Below are 19354 nucleotides of genomic sequence, written 5' to 3' on the forward strand. Positions count from 1 at the left end.
CCTGCTCATGCTCTGTCTCTCTGTCTCAAAAATAAATAAAACATTAAAAAAAATTAAAAAAAAAAAAGCAATTCTGAAAATTAATCAAAATGTATAAGCCAAAAAAATTTTTTAATTTTATACTCAATGACATTTTTTTAAGTTTATTTATTTATTTTGAGAGAGAGAAAGTGGGAGAGGGGAAGTAGGAGAGAGGGATAGAGGATCCAAATCCATCAGGCTCTGTGCCAACAGCAAAGAGCACGATGCAGGGCTCAAACCCACAAATTGCAAGATGATCACCAGAGCCGAAGTCAGACGCCTAACTGACTGAGCCACCCAGGTGACCCAGTATACTCAATGACATTTTAAACTTTGTGGCTATTTCAAAAACCAGTAGTTTATGAGAAATAAGAAAAACAGGTAATATGCTTACTTGAATAGCTCATAATTTTGTTCATCCAGGAGCCAAGACGCAAAGCAAATTTCTGGTGAGCCATAACCTCAGAGTGTAATACTTCTACGTGAAGTGGATGTTGAGAGACATTTTCTGAATGACTCTACAAATGAAAAAAGTATTTAAAACAAAACAAAAAACTAGTTTTAGAATTTTTATCTTGTTTTAACGAAGTAATCTATTTTTCCAAAAAAACATGACACTTATAGCTTCAAATCTCTGGGACTAAATGGCCCAATCCTATCTTTACTTAGGATGCCAAACCACTTCAACATTGTAATTGTTCTACTTTGGCTCTTGTAATGTGAATTCCTCTTAAAATTCTCCTTCATCCTAATTCAGAAAATTACCTTTATATCTTCCTTTGCTTCCTGACAAGCAGCAAAAGCACCTGCTTTGACAGCCCGACGACCCTAATTATAAACAAACATGAGAATTCAGTAGTAGAATGATAATCCCAATCAATAAGTAATGTATAGCCCAAAGGCCTAATGAGCTCTGAATTATTAATTATGTGCCAACTGCCTAAAAGTCGTAAGATGGACAATACTTGGATGACAAACCTAAATGTTTAACACATTTGTGAAGCTTCAGAACTTTTGATACTGCTCGTAGAGAATATACTTTAGGATGCTGGATTTTCTCCTTGGCAATAGTATCAGTTCTTTACTTATTATAGTGTATTCCATTCCTATCCAAGAATAACTTAGGTTTTTACTGAACTCCTGCTATATATTTTAAATACTTTTCATGAATGAACTTACAAGTTCCTCAACATGTGTTCCATAACACACTTGTGATCCACTAGTGGGTTACAGGTGTGACCAGGATATTGATTCCTCAAGCCCTAGATCACTACACTTACTAATGCCACACTGCTTCTTCCACTATATTACACTCCTCTCATGGACAGGGATTAGGTTAATAATACTTTTTTACTTGGAAAGACATTTTACTTTGGAAAGATATTTTTAAAAAGCAGAACCACAGAATCAGTATTACGCTAAAAATAGTTGTAATAACATTAAAAAATGTCAAAATTCATACATTCATGCACTCCATAAATTATAGAATGCTATTTCAATAAATTATAGAAACAGACTAAAGCTGACAGTCTTAACTACTTTTTGCCAGAATATTCAATAACTTTCTAATTATTTAGAATGAAAGAGGAAAGGTAATAGTTATCTACAATTATGATACACAGAAAAATCAAGTTTTAACCAATTTACCTAGGACCTAAGAAATAAAGAAAGGGGATGACTGTTCCCAACACAATACTAAAGAGCACTCAGCAAGAGTTCAGTCAACACCTAATTCTCAGGAAGCTGACTTAAGAGAGCACAATTCAAATGAAGCTCACGAACCTCTTTGTCTATGGCAGTGGTGTGCAACTGGGCCTCTGCAAGCTCACAGTCAAGAGCCCTTTGTAGACTGTATATGACATGGTCATATGAATGGTGTTCATCATTGAAAAGGACACAATAGTATCTTTCATTTTTCTCCCTGTTAAAAAAAAAAAAGAAGATATATTCAAAAAAAAATTTTTTTTTACATTTTATTTATTTTTGATAGAGAGACACAGAGCAGAAGTGGGGGAGGGGCAGAGAGAGAGGGAGACACAGAATCCGAAGCAGGCTCCAGGCTCTGAGCTGTCAGCACAGAGCACAGAGCCCAATGCAGGGCTTGAACTCACAAACCGCGATATCATGACCTGAGCCGAAGTCGGACGCTCAACCGACTGAGCCACCCAGGCACCCCCAAAAAAGATATGTTCAGATACTGAAACAAATAAAGGAAAACGTGAAAAATAGGCTAAGGTAATATACAACATCTGTAACAAAGCACCACCATGTAGTTTCTTATGTATGAGAAAGTACCACTGTAATAACTGATACAGGAGATTATTTCAAGTGGTACAGTGCCATGAAATTTTTAAAACCCTGATAAAAGCACTACTGTCTCCATTTTTAAAAATTATTTCCAGGTGTGAATGATTACTTTCAGTTTAGTGGGAATATGTCTTTAATACTACTTACTCTTAACCCTTGCTAATCTCCTACTGTGGCAAAGGGAGACAGCCTTGGGCTCAGGACCTTCAAGCAGGCAACAGTAAATAGTAAATAACTAATACTTAGTTTTCATTGAATTTATTCTTACTTTTACCTTATATTTAATTAATAAATTAATTCATTTTTTAAAGTTTATTTTTATTTGGCGCGGGGGGGGGGGTGCACAAAGTGAGGGAGAGAGAGAATCCCAAACAGGCTTCCTGCTGTCAGCATGCTGACAAGACCTGAGCTGAAACCAAGAGTCGGATGCTTAACTGACTGAGCCATCCAGGCGTCCCACCTTCTATTTAAGTGATACTGGTTTTATAGAACATTTAACAAAAATGTGAACAAAAAAAGGTGTATAGATTTAAAGTGCTAGCACTACCATTTGACTGAGGGACCTTAGGTTGCTTAAGCTTTTAGTCTTGCTGAGATGACAAAGCCTCTTCTATCTTTAAAAGAATATTAACAGGGGAGCCTGGGTGGCTCAATCAGTTAAGTGTCACACTCTTGGTTTTGGCTCAGGTCATGATCTCACAGTTTCAGGAGTTCACGCCCCAAGATTGGCTCTCCACTGGCAGTGTGGGGCCTGCTTGGAATTCTCTCTCCCTCTCTCTCTGCCCCTCCCCTGCTCGTGCTGTCTCTGTCTCTCTCAAAATAAATAAATAAAATTTAAGAAAAAAATATAAAAAGAGTATAATAACCCATTTACAACAACATGGAAGGAACAAGAATGTATTATGCTAAGCAAAATAAGTCAGAGAAAGACAAATATATGATTTCATTCATGAAATTTAGGAAACAAAACAGATGAAAATAGGGGAAGGGAAGGAAAAATAAGATAAAAACAGAGAGGCAAACCATAAGAAACTCTTAAATAGAACTGAGGGTTGCTGGAGGGGTGTGGGATAGGCTAAATGGGTGATGGGCATTAAGGAGGGCACTTGTTAGGATGACCACTGGGTGTAAGGGATGAATCTCTAAATTCTACTCCTGAAACCATTATTACACTGTATGTTAACTAACTTGGATTTAAATTTAAAAAATAAATTAATTTTAAAAAGACACACATTGCTACTCAAAAAAAAGAAAAATCAGCAACAACAAAAATAAAAATAAAAAGAGTATAATATCTACATTCAAGAATGGTGTAAGGATCTTATAAAAATGTGAAAACACAAATGTCAAATGTTATTATCAGTTTTAAACAGTTTATAATATGCTTTTACCATACACTCAATAGATTCCATAACTCTAAGAGGAAAATTTTCTCAGGCCTCTTAGAGCTCAGAAAACAGGTTCAAAAAGACTTCTCCAGGGGTGCCTGGCTGGATCAGTCAGTAGACTCTTGTCTCAGGGTCATGAGTTCAAGCCCTGAGTGTAGAGCTTACTTTAAAAATAAATAAATAAAAGACTTCTCTATGGTCACAATGCCAATAAAACCATGAGAAGGCCTGAAACTCAGGTCTATGAGTCTAAAGTCTGGTGCTACACCATATACATACTAAAAGCTCATGCAACCCTCCCTTTTCAGGCAGGCAGAACACTAGTATTGTTTACCAACACAAAGTTTCTTGAAAGGTTTCACCGACATTATCACCTATCTGAAATTAAAGCCTTTGTGAATGCAATCTCTGATGACCTTTATTTCCCCAAGCATTTTATGGCCCAGCAAGAGTCAAAACAATATATGTAATGTCTTTATAAATTAGAATTTTTAGTTCTCTCTCCTCCTAAAATAAAACAAACAAACCCCAATAAACTCAAAGAACAATGGTATTTAAATTTATAATGCAATTTTGTGAAATCCCAGTATTACACAGATAGAAAAATTCCCACAAGGCCCAAACCATATTTTCAATATCAGGTCTGGAATTCTCTTGTGGATTTATAAGGTAAGAGCAAATATTACTGAGACTGAAAGACTCATCGCTGTTAGAAAGTGCTGGGTTTTAGTTTAAAAATGTTAAATCCTTCTAACTGAAATAATCCTAGGTATCAAAGCACATGGCAAAGAGCTACCTCCTCATTCCTACCACAAACCTCTAGGGAAATCTGGAGGTTGATCTAGGGCAGGATCAAACTGGGCAATTTACTTCTCAGTTTAACTGGAATGAGAAGCTGCCAGATCATTTAGAATAAGACCCCCAAAATGCTTTTCCTTCTTTTGGTTTAACTTCTGTTTAGTGCTAAAACAGAACATCTCATATAAATGGAAATTTTGGAAGTATTCCCCATAAGATAATTTTCCACAAAATTTTCATAATGCTGATAAGCAGTAAATAACAGCAACAAAAACATTTTTCTAACATTTATTTTGCAGTATCAATAATCATTGCTAAAACTTCTCCCTTTTGAAAAATGTCCCTACCTTCTCTGGAGTTCAGGAGGCAGTTCTTTCTCCTCTTCCCATATAGTCATTTCTACAATGTATTTTATCACTGAAGGGAATATTTTCCGGGCTTGGGCAATTACCTCTTCATTCAATGGGCAACGTAAACTCTGTAAGAAAGTATAAAAAAAAAAAAAAAAAAAAAACAAAAAAAAAAAAAACAGAATTACCAACACTGAGAAAATATTATTAATTTAGAAATATTTTAATGATTTCATTACACCATCCTTCAGGAATGAATTCAAATTGAGCTCAAGAGGGTTGCTATTCACATCAGATTCACTTAATTCCTTGTGGCCAACTTAGTGCTACAGATAGAAAAGGAGGGGGGTGGGATCTTAAAAAAAGAAAAAGAAAAGGAGACAGAACCAGAGTCCCCTTCTGAGGGATGCTCTCCCTTATGAATGTTCTCTGCCTTTCTGAGTAGCCTAATTATGGTAATATCAAAGAACATTTGGTTATCTCTTAAAGCTCACAAAAAACTTATTTATTTCAACTGAAGCTCATAGCCACTCTGTAAGACAGGCAGAGATAGGCATTGAAAGGATAAGGTGGGGCAGGGGGCGCCTGGGTGGCCCAGTCGCTTAAGCATCCGATTTCAGCATAGGTCATGACCTCGTGGTTCGTAGGTTCGAGCCCCACACTGGGCTCTGTGCTGAGCTCTCAGAGCTTGGAGGCTGCTTCATGTGTGTCTCTCTCTCTGCCCCTTCCCCACTCATGCTCTGTCTCTCTGTCTCTCTCTCAAAAATAAATAAACATTAAAAAAAATGTTCAATAAAGGATAAGGAACCCTTCCAAGGTAAAAGAGGCTATAAATAGCAGAAGACTAAAACCTGAGTCTTTGACTCCTAAAAAAAACAATGTTCTTTTTATTACAGACCACCACCTCCTTAACAAAACGCTTGTTGAAATGAATCAGCTAAAAAATGCATTCAGATGCTCTGTATCACAAGCCATGACAGAAATACAAATCAAAACCACAATGAGGGGTGCCTGGGTGGGTCAGTTGGTTAAGCATGGACTCTTGATTTAGGCTCAGGTCATGAGGTCATGGTTCGTGAGACTGAGCCCACATCAAGCTCTGGGCTGACAGTGCGGTGCCTGCTTGGGATTCTCTTCTCTCTCTCTCTCTCAAAATAACTAAATAAACACACACAAAAAAACCCACAATGAGATACTTCTTCACACTGCTACAGTGACAATAATAAAAAAGACAGACAACAAGCACTGGCTAGGATGTAGAGGAATTTGAACCCTTACACACTACTGGAGGGAATGTGAAATGGTACAGTCAATTTGGAAAACAGTCTGACAGATGCTCAAAATATTTAGCATAGTTATATGACCCAGCAATTACATTCTACATATCTATCCAAGATAAACAAAAATATCTCTGGAATAAAAACGTATACACAAATATTCATAGCATCTTTATTCATAATAGCCAAACAGTGGAAACAACCCCAATGTCCACCAACCGTTGAATGGATAAATAAAATGTGAATATTTATACAACATAATATAATTTGGCCATGAGAAGGAATGAAGTAAATGGTACAACATGGATGAACCTTGAAAACATTATGCTGGTGAAAAAAGCCAATCAAAAGAACATATAGTGTATGATCACATTCATATAAAATGTCTAGAATAGGCAAACCTATAGAGACAGAAAGTACAACAGTGGTTGCCTAAAGCTGATGAGTCTGGAAGAAATAGAGAGTGACTGCTGATGGGTACAGGGTTTCTTTTGGGGGTGATGAAAAGCTTCTATAATTGAGGTGATGGTTGAACAACTCTGTAAATATACCAAAAAGCACTGAATTGTACACTTTATTTTTATTCGTTGACTTGTACACTTTAAATGGGTGAATCTTTAAATATGGCATGCAATTTTTAAATATGGCAACTCAACAGGCTGTTTAAACAAAAGAGTAAACAGGAAAAAATACAGGAGCTCTTTAAGACTAAAAAAAATCCCATAGAAATTCAGGGTAAGATTTTAATATTAAATTTTAACCTATCTGCTGCTGACTGTTCTAATGAACTGTCTTTTACTCTGTGTTCAGAATAAAATCTTAACCTATGCATTTTTACTCTTTTACACCAATTTTTTCTCACTCACCAATGCTTTATAATTTCAATTTTTACCTTCTTTTCAATATGTCACCTTCTCTTAGGAGATTTTGCTCAGAATCATTTACCAGAGAGAGAAACAAAGAGAGTCAAAGTACTAAGACCAATATTGGTCCACTACATTCCTCTTTCTTATATATTTTTTAGCTCAATATATCCTTTTGAATTCTTAAAAAAAAAAAAAAAAACAAAAAAAAACCAACCTAGTCTGAGGTGAACAGTTAAAAGAATCAACTCATGGGGTGCCTTGGTGGCTCGGTCAGTTAAGTGTCCTACTCTTGATTTTGGCCCAGGTGATGATCTCACAGTTTGTGGATTTGGGCTCCATCTCTGTCAGGCTCTGCACTGATATCACGGAGCCTACCTGGGATTCTCTTGCTCTCCCTCTCTCTAACCCTTCCCTGCTTGCACATGTGCTCTCTCGCTCTCTCTCTCTCTCTCTCAAAATAAACAAATAAATAATATATATCATATAATATATAATAATATGATAATATATAATATATTATATATTATAATATATAATAATATATTAATATTTTATATATGTATATATTTATATTATATATATGTTTACATAAATATGTATAAACAACTCATTATTTCTATACCATATCATTCAGAGTTCTTTAGAAGAGGTCTGGTAAATATATAAGAAACTTTCAATCAAAGCATCTAAAGCTTAGAAAATAAGAAGGTCAGGGGGTGCCTGGGTGGCTCAGTCGGTTGAGCATCCAACTTCGGCTCAGGTCATGAACTCACAGTCTGTGAGTTCAAGCCCTGAGTCAGGCTCTGTGCTGACAACTCAGAGCATGGAGCCTGCTTCAGATTCTCTGTCTCCCTCTCTCTCTGCCCCTCCCTCACTCATGCTCTGTCTCTCTCTGCCAAAAATAAATAAACATTTTTTTTAAATTAAAAAAAAAAGAAAATAAGAAGGTCAATGAGAGGAAACAAAAGGGCTGTAATGTAAACAGAGAGAAAAAAAAAAAACAAAAAAACAACCTTAAGTGCAGGACTTGAGAGAAACTGCTTTCACATATACCAGAAAGCAGCTTCTCTTGAAAAGACATTGCCAAATGCTGGATGACTGACTGATTAGTATCAGCCAGATCTGATTACACTTGGTAAATCCCCACTATGGCTAGCACAATGCAACGCACCTGGTAGAGTACGGATTCCGTTCACCAAAGCAGAGATGAAACAAAATGCTATGTACACAGGGCTGTTTGTGTTGAGTGAATTGATTAGTTATGTGCTAGTCATAGGTACCTTTCTCTCACCTCCAGATAATGACTTAGTTCCAAAATAACCAAATTTACCTTTAGGATAAGCCTAAATGACCAATCACCTTTTCAATCAAATTCTAAATCCAAAGAAATCCAAGATCAGTTTAGTTCATAACTAAATTCAGTATTCTGAGGCAATATGATTCAAGAAAACCCCAACAGACTGGAAATCCATGAGGCAGAGGAAGGGAAGCTAGTTTTGTAAACTCAGTGAGTCAACTTAACTCCCAAGGAGTCTTTGGTATTTAAAAAGCAAAGACAGGAGCGCCTGGGTGGCTCAGTCAGTTAAGCATCCAACTTCAGTTCAGGTCATGATCTGGCAGTTCGTGAGTTCGAGCCTCACATTGGGCTCTGTGCTGACAGCTCAGAGCCTGGGGTCTGCTCCAGATTCTGTGTCTTCTTCTCTCTGCACCTCCCCCACTCATGCTCTGTCTCTCTCTCTCTCTCAAAAATAAATAAAAACGTTAAAACAAAACAAAACTTAAGGGGCACCTCAGTGGCTCAGTAAGTTAAGCGTCTGACTTGAGCTCAGGTCATGATCTGGCAGTTCGTGAATTCAAGCCCTGCGTCGGTTTCTGTGCTGACAGCTCAGAGCCTAAACCTGCTTCAGATTCTGTGTCTCCCTCTCTCTCTGTCCCTCCTCCACTCACACTCTGTCTCTCAAAAATAAACATTAAAAAATTTTTTTAAATTTAAAATGCAAAGACAGTTTTTCCATAATAAAATTACTTTCTGACTTTATTTCAAGACATTTCAGTATTCTTTCAAAAATATTAGAAGAGGAAAGTGAAATAATCAGAATTAAGAATATCTGTTAAAATAAAAATGAGAATAAATTTGAAAGAGTTAAATGGTATTTCAGGTAATAGACATTTGATAATATTTAATCAAGTAACAGGTACTTGATAAATATTTGTTAAATGAAGGAATGGCCATCTGAGATCCGGGCAAGTAAACGAGTAAGAGAGAAGAGGCAATCTAAACATCAAGTGCTGAATAATAAAGTAAATGGGGGAAAGTGGTAACAATTGGTGAATGGATATGAATGTCCTTTGTACTCTTTTTATTTTTATAGCTTTTCATAAATTTGAAATTAAATTCAAGGTTTTAAAAACCGTGTTGGATCCCAGAATCTAAAGATCTGAATTTTATGTCCAATTTTGCCACTGGCCAGATCTGCAAACCTGAGCAAGCCACTTAACTTTACTGAGGGTGTGTTTCTCCTTCCATAAAATGGAGCTACTATATAAGTACCTCATAAAGTAGTAATGGAAGATAAAATAATAATGCCTGTGAAAGATCCCTGTTAAATCTAAAATATACAAATGTGAGGCATTATTAGTATCAGAAGTAAGAACAGGTAATGGGAAAAGTAGTCGGAGCTGTAATAACACTAATGATGATGATAGCTAACATTTACTGGGTCCTTACAATATGCCAGGCATATTCTAAGGCTAAGCACTTTACCTGTATTATCTCATTTAATCCTCATAGCCCTGTGAGGCAGATGGTATTATCTCCCAGTTAGAGATAAACTGAAGGGTAGAAAGGTTGAATAACTCTGCCAAAGTCACAGAGCTAATTAGTCAGGTTATAAAGCAAACCAAGGATACCTGTTCTAGAGCCCTTCACGTTGTGCTCTAATGCTTCTACTCAAGAGAAGAGAACACATTTTATTTCTCAAGATATAATTCCATTTCTTTACATTTTGGGTTTCGTAAAATAGGGTATACTACACACGTGAGTGGTCAGATAGCACAAATATACAGAATACCAGGGGTTTCTTAGTGATAGATCATTATACTTTATGACATATTGCAGTGTTTTTTCCAGTATGTCATTATTTCCTCCTAACAAGTTTATAATTTCTTTTCTAAAAAATATTTTAGGGGTGCCTGGGTGGCTCAGCTGGTTAAGCATCTGACTCTTGATTTCGGCTCAGGTCATGATCTCACGAATTGTGAGATCAAGTCCCATGTCAGGCTCTGCACTGGCAGCACAGTGCCTACTTGGGATTCTCTCTCCCTCCTGCTCTCTCTGCCCCTCCCCCATGCACTTTCATGTGCTCTCTCTCTCGAAAATGAATTGACTTGAAAAAATAAAAATAAAAAATAAAAAAGCTTTTAAAAATCCTTGATATTTTGGAATGTATCTGATCAAGTTTTTTCTATTTTTTTCCTCAAATGGGTCGTCAGTTATGTAGCACCACCAACCAGAAATTCTGTCTATACTACCAATTTGGGTTTATATACTCTTTTCTATTCCATTATCTGCTGTCTGTTCCTATAGCAAGAGTCACATTGTTTGGATTACTAGAGCTCTTTAACACATTTTAAATCTGTTAGACCTATTCACACTCCTAACTCTTCATTTCAGCTTTTCCTGACAAATTTCACAAAGTATTTTTCCAGAAGAACTTTTGACTACTTTGTCAAGTTCCAAAAGAGTATTTGGCTGGGGATATATTGACTTTGTGGATTAATTCTAGAAAAAGTTTTATCTTTGTAATATTGAATCTTCCAATCTAAGAATGAAGCTTGTCTTCTGATTTTTTTTTTTTCTTTCATGCCTATCAGAGTACAGTTTTCAAGTTTTTTAAAAATACAGCTGGTAGAGGGGTACCTGAGTGGCTCAGTCAGTTGGATGTCTGACTTCAGTTCAGGTCATGACCTCACAGTTAATGGGCTCAAGCCCTACATGGAGTTCTGTGCTGACAGCTCAGAGCCTGGAGCCTAATTCAGATTCTCTACCTCCATCTCTGTCCCTCCCCCACTCACACTCTGTCTCTCAAAAATAAATAAACGTTAAAAAAAAATACAGCTGGCAGATTTCTTACTTTTTTCCAAGGTATTTTATCTTTTCTCATGCTACAGTGAATGAGATCTTTTCTTCCATTACATTTTTTTTTTTAAGTGATCTCTATACCCAACGTGGGGCTTGAACTCAAAACCCTGAGATGGAGAGTCAGATGCTCTACTGAATGAGCCAGCCAGGCACTCCTTTTCACTACATTTTCTAAAAGCTATTGCTTGTAAGGGCATTTAAGTAATATTTGTTAAATACACTAAATAGAAAAACTAATGGTTTTTAATATGAGTTCTGTAACCAATAACTTGATCAAGCTCTACTCTAGTTTCCATTTCTTTTCTAGTTAATATTCTTGGGTTTTCCAGGTATACACTCATGAGTATTTTGCCTCCTCTCCAATACTGATATATTTTAGTTCATCCTGTGAGTCTATTTGATTAACTTCCAGGAGGTGTTAAATAACAGTGGCAATAGATTTCCTTCTCTTGTCTCTATAATGGGAATACACTAATGTTTCGTCATCAAACATGATTAATGACTTTTGATTTCAGGTCAATAATCCTGGAATAAACTGAGAATGTTATCAAAGAGCTAACTTTCCCAGAAAATGCCAGGATTAATGGTTTCACAGGTGAATTCCAAGAAGAGTTCATTCCAGGAACATAAGTATGACAGTGTTACATGATTGTTTTAAACTTGATTTCACCTGCTAATGTTTTATTTAGTATTTCAGCATAACAATTATTAATAAAACTGATCTGTAAATTCTATATTTTGTCAGATCTGAGATCAATATAATGTTAGCTTTATGTAACAAATTTGGAAACTTTCTCTTTTCCCCTTGCTATGCTTAAGAACAGTTTCTATGCTTTTGTTTATCTGGAGTTTACTTGATGATTTTTATTTATTTTTAATCAATAAAAAATTTTAAATATAGAAAACTAAGATCAGTATAAGAAACACAACTTTTACCTAAGATTTAGGTAATTTAGGTTATTTTCCATACATGTATTTTTTTGTTCAAGTATTTTAAGGTTTACCCCCAAATACTTTGATATGTATCTATAAAAATTTTTTCCTACATAATCATAATACCATTATTATATCTAATAACATTAACAATAATTTTTAAACATCATCTATGTCTTGAGCATATTCAATTTTCCTAATTATTCCCAAAATATCTATAGCATTTGATTATGTCTAAGTCATTTACATCTAAATGAATGTCCCTTCCACACCTCCAGCCTTTTGTTCTTCATGACAGAAACCAGGCCAGATTTCCTATAAAAACTCCTACATTCTAGATTTATCGTGAAATGTCCTATATTTCCCACTTATCTTCCTTGTGGTCTTCTTTATGTTTTTCATGTCTTCCCTGTATTTCCTATAAGCTAGAAGTTAGACCTCAAAGTTTCATTAAGTTCAGCTTAAACATTTATTTATTTAATTTTTTTAATGTTTATTTATTTTTGAGCATGAGTGGGAAAGGGACAGAGAGACAGAGAGACACAGAATCTGAAGCAGGCTCCATGCTCTGAGATGTCAGCACACAGACTGAGGTGGGGCTGAAATTCATGAACCGCGAGATAATGACCTGAACTGAAGTTGGATGTTTAACCAACTGAGCCACCCAGGCATCCCAGGTTAAACACTTTTATCAAGCATATTTCAGGGGTGCCTGGGTGCCCCAGTAGGTTAAGCAACTGACTTCAGCTCAGGTCATGATCTTGCAGTTCGTGATTTTGAGCCCCGTGTCAGGCTCTATACTGACAGCTCAGAGCCTGGAGCCTGCTTTGGATTCTGTGTCTCCCTCTCTCTGCCTCTCCCCCACTTGTGCTCTCTCTCTCTCTCTCTCTCTCAAAAAATAAATAAAATGTTAAAAAAAATTTAAAGAAAGAATATTTCATAAGTGAGGCTCTAGGTACTTCAATTTTTTAACAGCATGAGATGTAATTCACCAACCACACAATGCACTCAAAATATACTATTTAATGGTTTTTAGTATATTTATAAATATTTGTAACTATTACATCACTAGACATGTTTCATGACCTCAAAAAAACAAAAACAAAAAAACCCTTTAGTGATTTCTTCCTCCCTCACCACAGGCTTCATCTCCCTAGACCTAAACAACCACTAATCTATTTTCTGTCCCTATAAATGTACCTATTCCAGACGTTCATTTAAATGTAATCGGCTGCTCTGGAAAACAGTGTGGAGGTTCCTCAAAAAATTAAAAATAGATCTACCCTATGACCCAGCAATAGCACTGCTAGGAATTTACCCAAGGGATACAGGAGTGCTGATGCATAGGGGCACTTGTACCCTAATGTTTATAGCAGCACTTTCAACAATAGCCAAATTATGGAAAGAGCCTAAACGTCCATCAACTGATGAATGGATAAAGAAATTGTGATTTATATATATACACAATGGAATACTATGTGGCAATGAGAAAGAATAAAATATGGCCTTTTGTAGCAACGTGGATGGAACTGGAGAGTGTTACACTAAGTGAAATAAGTCATGCAGAGAAAGACAGATACCATACGTTTTCACTCTTACGTGGATCCTGAGAAACTTAACAGAAGACCATGGGGGGGGGGGGGGGAAGAGGTTAGAGAGGGAGGGAACCAAAGCATAAGAGACTAAAAAAGGAAGAAAAGACGGGGGGGGTTGATGGGGGATGGGGGGGAGGGGAGGGTGGGTGGTGGGTATTGAGGAGGGCACCTGTTGGGATCAGCACTGGGTGTTGCATGGAAACCAATTTGACAATAAATTTCATGTTAAAAATAATAAAATAAAATAAAATAAAATAAAATAAAATAAAATAAAATAAAATAAATGTAATCATATGTGATCTTTTGTAACTGGCTTCTTTCACTTAGCATAATACTTTTAAGGTTCCTTCAAATTGAAGTATGTTTCATTACCTCTCTTTTAGAGCCAAATAATACATTATATCAATTTACCCATATTTGTTTATCCATTTATCAGCTGATGGGCAGTTGGGTTGTTTCTACCTTTTATTATGAATACTATATTTTATTATGAATACTATAATTTATTATGAATGCTATAATTTATTATGAATACTATATGAATATTACATTATCCTATAATAATACTATTTAATTACAATAATACTAATATATTATGTAAGTTCTAGATATAAGTTCCTTATCAGATAATATGATTTGCAAACATATTTTTCCCATTCTATAGGCTTTTCATTTTCTTGACAGTGTCCTTTGATGAAGTCCAATTATCTATTCTTTCTTTTATTACTCAGGCTTCTGCTGTCATATCTATCAATCCACTGCCAAATCTGAGGTCATGATGATTTACCCTCTATTTTCTTCTAAGAGTTTTATAGTTTTAGCTCTCACATTTAGGTCTTTGACCCATTTTGAATTAATTTTTGTGTACAGTGTGAGCTAGGGATCCAGATTCATTCTTTTGCATGGGGATATCCAGTTGTTCTGGTACCATTTGATAAAAAACAGTATTCCCTAGTGAATGGCCTTTGTATTCTAGTTGAAAAACAGTTGACCACAGACATGTGGGTTTACTTCCGAGCTCTCAAATCTATTCTCATGATCTCTATGCTTATCATTATGTCATACCACACTGTCTTGATTACTGTTGCTTTGTAGTAGGTTTTGAAATAGGGAAGTGTGAGTCTTCCAAGTCTGTTCTTTTCCAAGGTTGTTTTGGCTATTCTGGGTCTCTTAGAATTCAATATAAATTTTAGAGTAAGCCTGTCAATTTAAAAAGAGAGAGAGAAAAAAAATTCCCAGCTGTAATTCTGATAGCAATTGTGCTGAATCTGTACATCAACTTGGGGAGTATGGCCTTTGATGTGATTTATAGTAAGAAATATATTTGGTCTTCACTGTTTCTGGTTCAGAGCTCCTGAAACTCTTGGAATTTCCAAAGGGATGAGGAATTTTTAAAAGTCTTACATTGTGCTATTGAAGTGACTTTTAGAAAGCATCTAAGATGGGGGCTGGGTGACCATGATTTAATCAACCATGCCCCTATGTAGTGAAACCCAAAAGGACAGAATATGGAGTACTTCTGGGTTGGTGAACACACAGAGATTTGGGGAAGGTGGTACACTCAGAGAGCTGAAAGATCTTAGCCTGTGGGATCTAATGCTTATTGCCAGGCAGACAGTGTCAGGGTTGAGCTAAATTTATGGGACCTAGGTCAGTGTCAACAGAGAACTGAGTTTGATGACTTGATGGTGTTGGGAAAAAAAACACCCATTGTACTGCTACATTAACAATTTTAAGTCTTCCAAATACCATCTGATTTCACTCATGCAGAATTTAAGAAACAAAACAAACGAGCAAAGGGGAAAAAAAGAGAGAGGCAAACCAAGAAACACACTCTTAACTATACAGAACAAACTGATGGTTACCAGAGGGGAGGTGAGGAGCGGGTGGGGATGGGAGAAGTAGGTGATGGAGATTAAGGAGTACACTTGTCATGACGAGCACTGGGTAAAGTATGGAAGTGTTGAACCACTATATTGTACACCTGAAACTAACGTTATACTGTATGTTAACTGGAATTAAAATAAAAACTTAAAAAAAAAAAACCTGTAAGTCTTCTAATCCAGAAACATAGGATGTTTTTCCATTTATTGAGATCTTGAATTTCTTTCAACAGTGTTCAACAGTTTTCAGAATATAAATTTTATACTGCTTTTGGTATTTCTAAATATTTTATTCTATTTGATACAATAGTAAATGTGGATTTTTTTCTCAATTTCTTCTTCAGATTTTTCAAAACTGATGTATAAAAATATAAGTAATTTCTGTATAATTATCTTGTATCCTACATTCTTGCTGAACTTATTAGTTCTAATAATTTTTTTTTTGTGGATTCCTTAAGATTTTCCATATACAAAGTCATGTTAATCTGCAAAGAGAGCTGGTTTTATTTTTTCCTTTCCAATCTGGATGCCTTTTCTTTTTCTTGCATTACTAATTGCCCTAGCTAGAACCTCCAATAGAGTATTAAATAGATGTGGCAAGAGCAGAATCTTTGTCTTGTTCCTGATCTTAAGGGGAAAGTATCTAATAGCTGTGAGGTTTTCCATATACGTCCTCTATCAGGGTTGAGGAAGTTCCTTATAAGTTTAAGTCTTTTTTATGATGAAAGTGTGCCGGCTTTAGTAAAAGGCTTTTGCTACATCTAGTAAGATGATCTTGTGGTTTGGGGTTTTTTTTTTAATATGGTGTATTATATTAACTGATTTTTAGATGTTAACCTATGGACTTTATTTTATATGCTATGAAGAGACTCATTATGCCATATTGCCCTATTAGTAATGATGCTAATATTGATGATTAGTTTCAGGAGATGACAGTATGATACCTCCATTATAAAGTTTCACTTTTTTCCTTTATGACTAGCAGGTAATCTATGAGATGACAATTTAGAACTATGTGAATACTGTTCCTTATCAACTGATGTCTTAATGGGTTTAGCATCTATTAATGATCCTTGTCTGAATCAAATATTTCCTTAGGGTTTGCAAAATGTTAATTATTCTAGGGGCGCTTGGGTGTCTCAGTTGGTTGAGTGTCCAACTTCGGCTCAGGTCATGATCTCACGGCTTGTGAGTTTGAGCCCCTTGTCGGGCTCTATGCTGACAGCTCGGAGCCTGGGGCCTGCTTCGGATTCTGTGTCTCCCTCTCTCTGTGCCCTCCCCCACTCATGCTCTGTCTCTCTCTCTCTCTCTCTCAAAAATAAATAAACATTTAAAAAAAATTTTTAAATGATGGGGCGCCTCTGTGGCTCAGTCGGTTGAGCGTCTGACTTCGGCTTGGGTCATGATCTCTCATCTCAGTCTGTGAGTTCGAGCCCTGCGTCGGGCTGTGTGCTCTCAGCTCGGAGCCTGAAGCCTGTTTCGGATTCTGTGTCTCCCTCTCTCTCTGCCCCTCCCCCACTCATGCTCTGTCTCTTTCTCTCTCTCTCAAAAATAAACATTAAAAACAATTTTTTTAAATAAAAAATGTTAATTATTCTAATTCTACTAAATCTTCTCTATTAGGGAGGTAGCATGCATCTAGAAAGAAGAGCTTTAGGAGCGCCTGGGTGGCTCAGTCGGTTAAGCATCCGACTTCAGCTCAGGTCACAATCTCGCGGTCTGTGGGTTCGAGCCCCGCGTCGGGCTCTGGGCTGATGGCTCAGAGCCTGGAGCCTGCTTCCGGTTCTGTGTCTCCCTCTCTCTCTGCCCCTCCCCCGTTCATGCTCTGTCTCTCTCTGTCTCAAAAATAAATAAACGTTAAAAAAAAAAAAAAAAAGAAGAGCTTTACCTCATATACTGGTAATACTTGTTTACAACGGAATACAATTCCTATCGAAAAAGTAGAATAAATGCTTAGTTCATTCCCTTTACCAATTTTTAGAGTGAAGAAATTACATAACAACCATCACCATAGCAATGAACCAGTGACTTGGCAACATTATTTTTTTATTTAAGCTCTCTATAAGTTTTATTAGGAATTCATGAATTTTCATGTACTTTGATTCATTCAATTATAGTAGTTACTTATTAGTATTATTTTGATACTCCAATTGCCCAACTCAGATCAGTGACAGCTCTTTCAAGTTAGATCCTAGATTCTTTTGATACAAACCCATCCTCACAAGCTTACCTATTCCCTGATAATGTATTTTCACCTGGTCAGGTATTTTTATAAGCCCTGATTTCTTTTAGTGAGTAATGCTACTTAAAGACATCAAAATCTGGGCGCTAAGGGTCTTCACTGCTATAGGACTACATGGAACAGTTTAAAGACTACTAAAACCATTTCTTGCAGTTTTGAAAAGGATTACTCTGTGAAACCATTTGAACACAGCATTTTTTAGGGAAGTACTTTCTTGTGACAGACTATATTCTGAATTTCTTCAATGGTTATTAACTGTTTATGTTTTCTCTTTGTTTGAATAAATTATAAAATTGTATATTATTTGATAAAATGATCCATCTTCAAATGTATTTGCACAGTCATGTAAAGAGTCTTTTATAATCCTTTCAATTTCTTCTTTGTCTATGGGTCTATAGTTATTTTCCCATTCTCCTTCCTAATTGTCTGTATCTGGGCTTGCCCACTTTTTCTTGATTAGGATATATAATGGATAATCAATTTGTTGACTATTTTTTTCTTTAAGAAAAGCATTATTAAAGTTATGTGTCAATTCTACTGTTCCATTTGCTCTTTTAGGCTTATATATTGTTCATTCTTACTTCTCAAATTGACTGCTTAACAAATAGAACCAAGAAATTCACTCTTTCTTTAGACAAATAAAGAACACAGAGTGGAATAAAACTCCTTACATTTAAATACTGGAACATAAAACTCAGGATTCTTAATGGAATTGAGTTTAATCCACACACATAACATTTATCTCCATCTAATTGTATCGCGCTTAAAATAATTAGCAATTTTTAAAAATAATATTCCTTACCTCTTTTGTGGTACCTGCTCTTCCAGGTTCATGAATTATACAAAAAGGGCCTGTTTTCCATGCCTCTGTGTCTCCACAGTCACAAAATCCCCCTCCAGTAGAAGTATGCATCTGACAAATGAAAAATGAGTTTGTCTTGATTTCAAAACATCTTACAAAGCAAGAAAGGATAAAGATGACTCAATACTCCCCAATACTTAAACATTACTTGCCTTTAATGAAATAGAAAATATATCCGAAACCATTTTGGTTAACAAGAAAATAATCTAAATACTTAATCATAACAAAAATGAGCCTTCAAAGTGATAAAATTTTGAAACATGCTTTGAAACATCTCATTTTTAAATAACAATTTTTAAAATTGTGTACTAATGGAGAACAGATTGTGAAGTATGCAAAAAAAAAAAAAAACCACCATACAACACCTAAAATGCTCGAGTAATGAGATTTTTCTGCTTAAACACACTTCTAAAACTCATTATAATAATACTTATATGTTGAAGAAATGTATACAATATTTACAATTATTTGATGTTCCATTGTACCTAAATTTTTTACAACCCTTTTCCTTTGAAGGTTCCTGCAAACAAAAAAATAATGCAGATATGTGAATCCGGATAGAGGATGATGACAATGGCCTAATTTTGAATCTCTCCCCAAATTCCCCCCTCCAAAACATACAATGAACAAGGAAAGCACTAAAACCACATGACTCATGTCCACAGCATTACTGAGAGATGAAAAATAAATG

At 35.8% G+C, this 19354-nt stretch overlaps 1 protein-coding gene across 1 annotated transcript in view; it reads right to left on the reverse strand.

Moving 5' to 3' along the window:
* Positions 1 to 19354, reverse strand: part of UBR1 (ubiquitin protein ligase E3 component n-recognin 1) — a 133136-nt gene that overhangs the window by 78329 nt on the left and 35453 nt on the right. Inside the window, exons 4-8 of the mRNA XM_049613461.1 lie at positions 18604 to 18714; positions 4862 to 4992; positions 1804 to 1942; positions 787 to 849; positions 416 to 539 (exon numbers count right to left, since the gene is read on the reverse strand). Of these exons, the coding sequence (XP_049469418.1) occupies positions 416 to 539; positions 787 to 849; positions 1804 to 1942; positions 4862 to 4992; positions 18604 to 18714 (568 nt within the window). The remainder of the gene's footprint in view (positions 1 to 415; positions 540 to 786; positions 850 to 1803; positions 1943 to 4861; positions 4993 to 18603; positions 18715 to 19354) is intronic.

Source organism: Panthera uncia, assembly GCF_023721935.1.
Source record: "Panthera uncia isolate 11264 chromosome B3 unlocalized genomic scaffold, Puncia_PCG_1.0 HiC_scaffold_1, whole genome shotgun sequence".
NCBI lineage: Eukaryota > Metazoa > Chordata > Mammalia > Carnivora > Felidae > Panthera > Panthera uncia.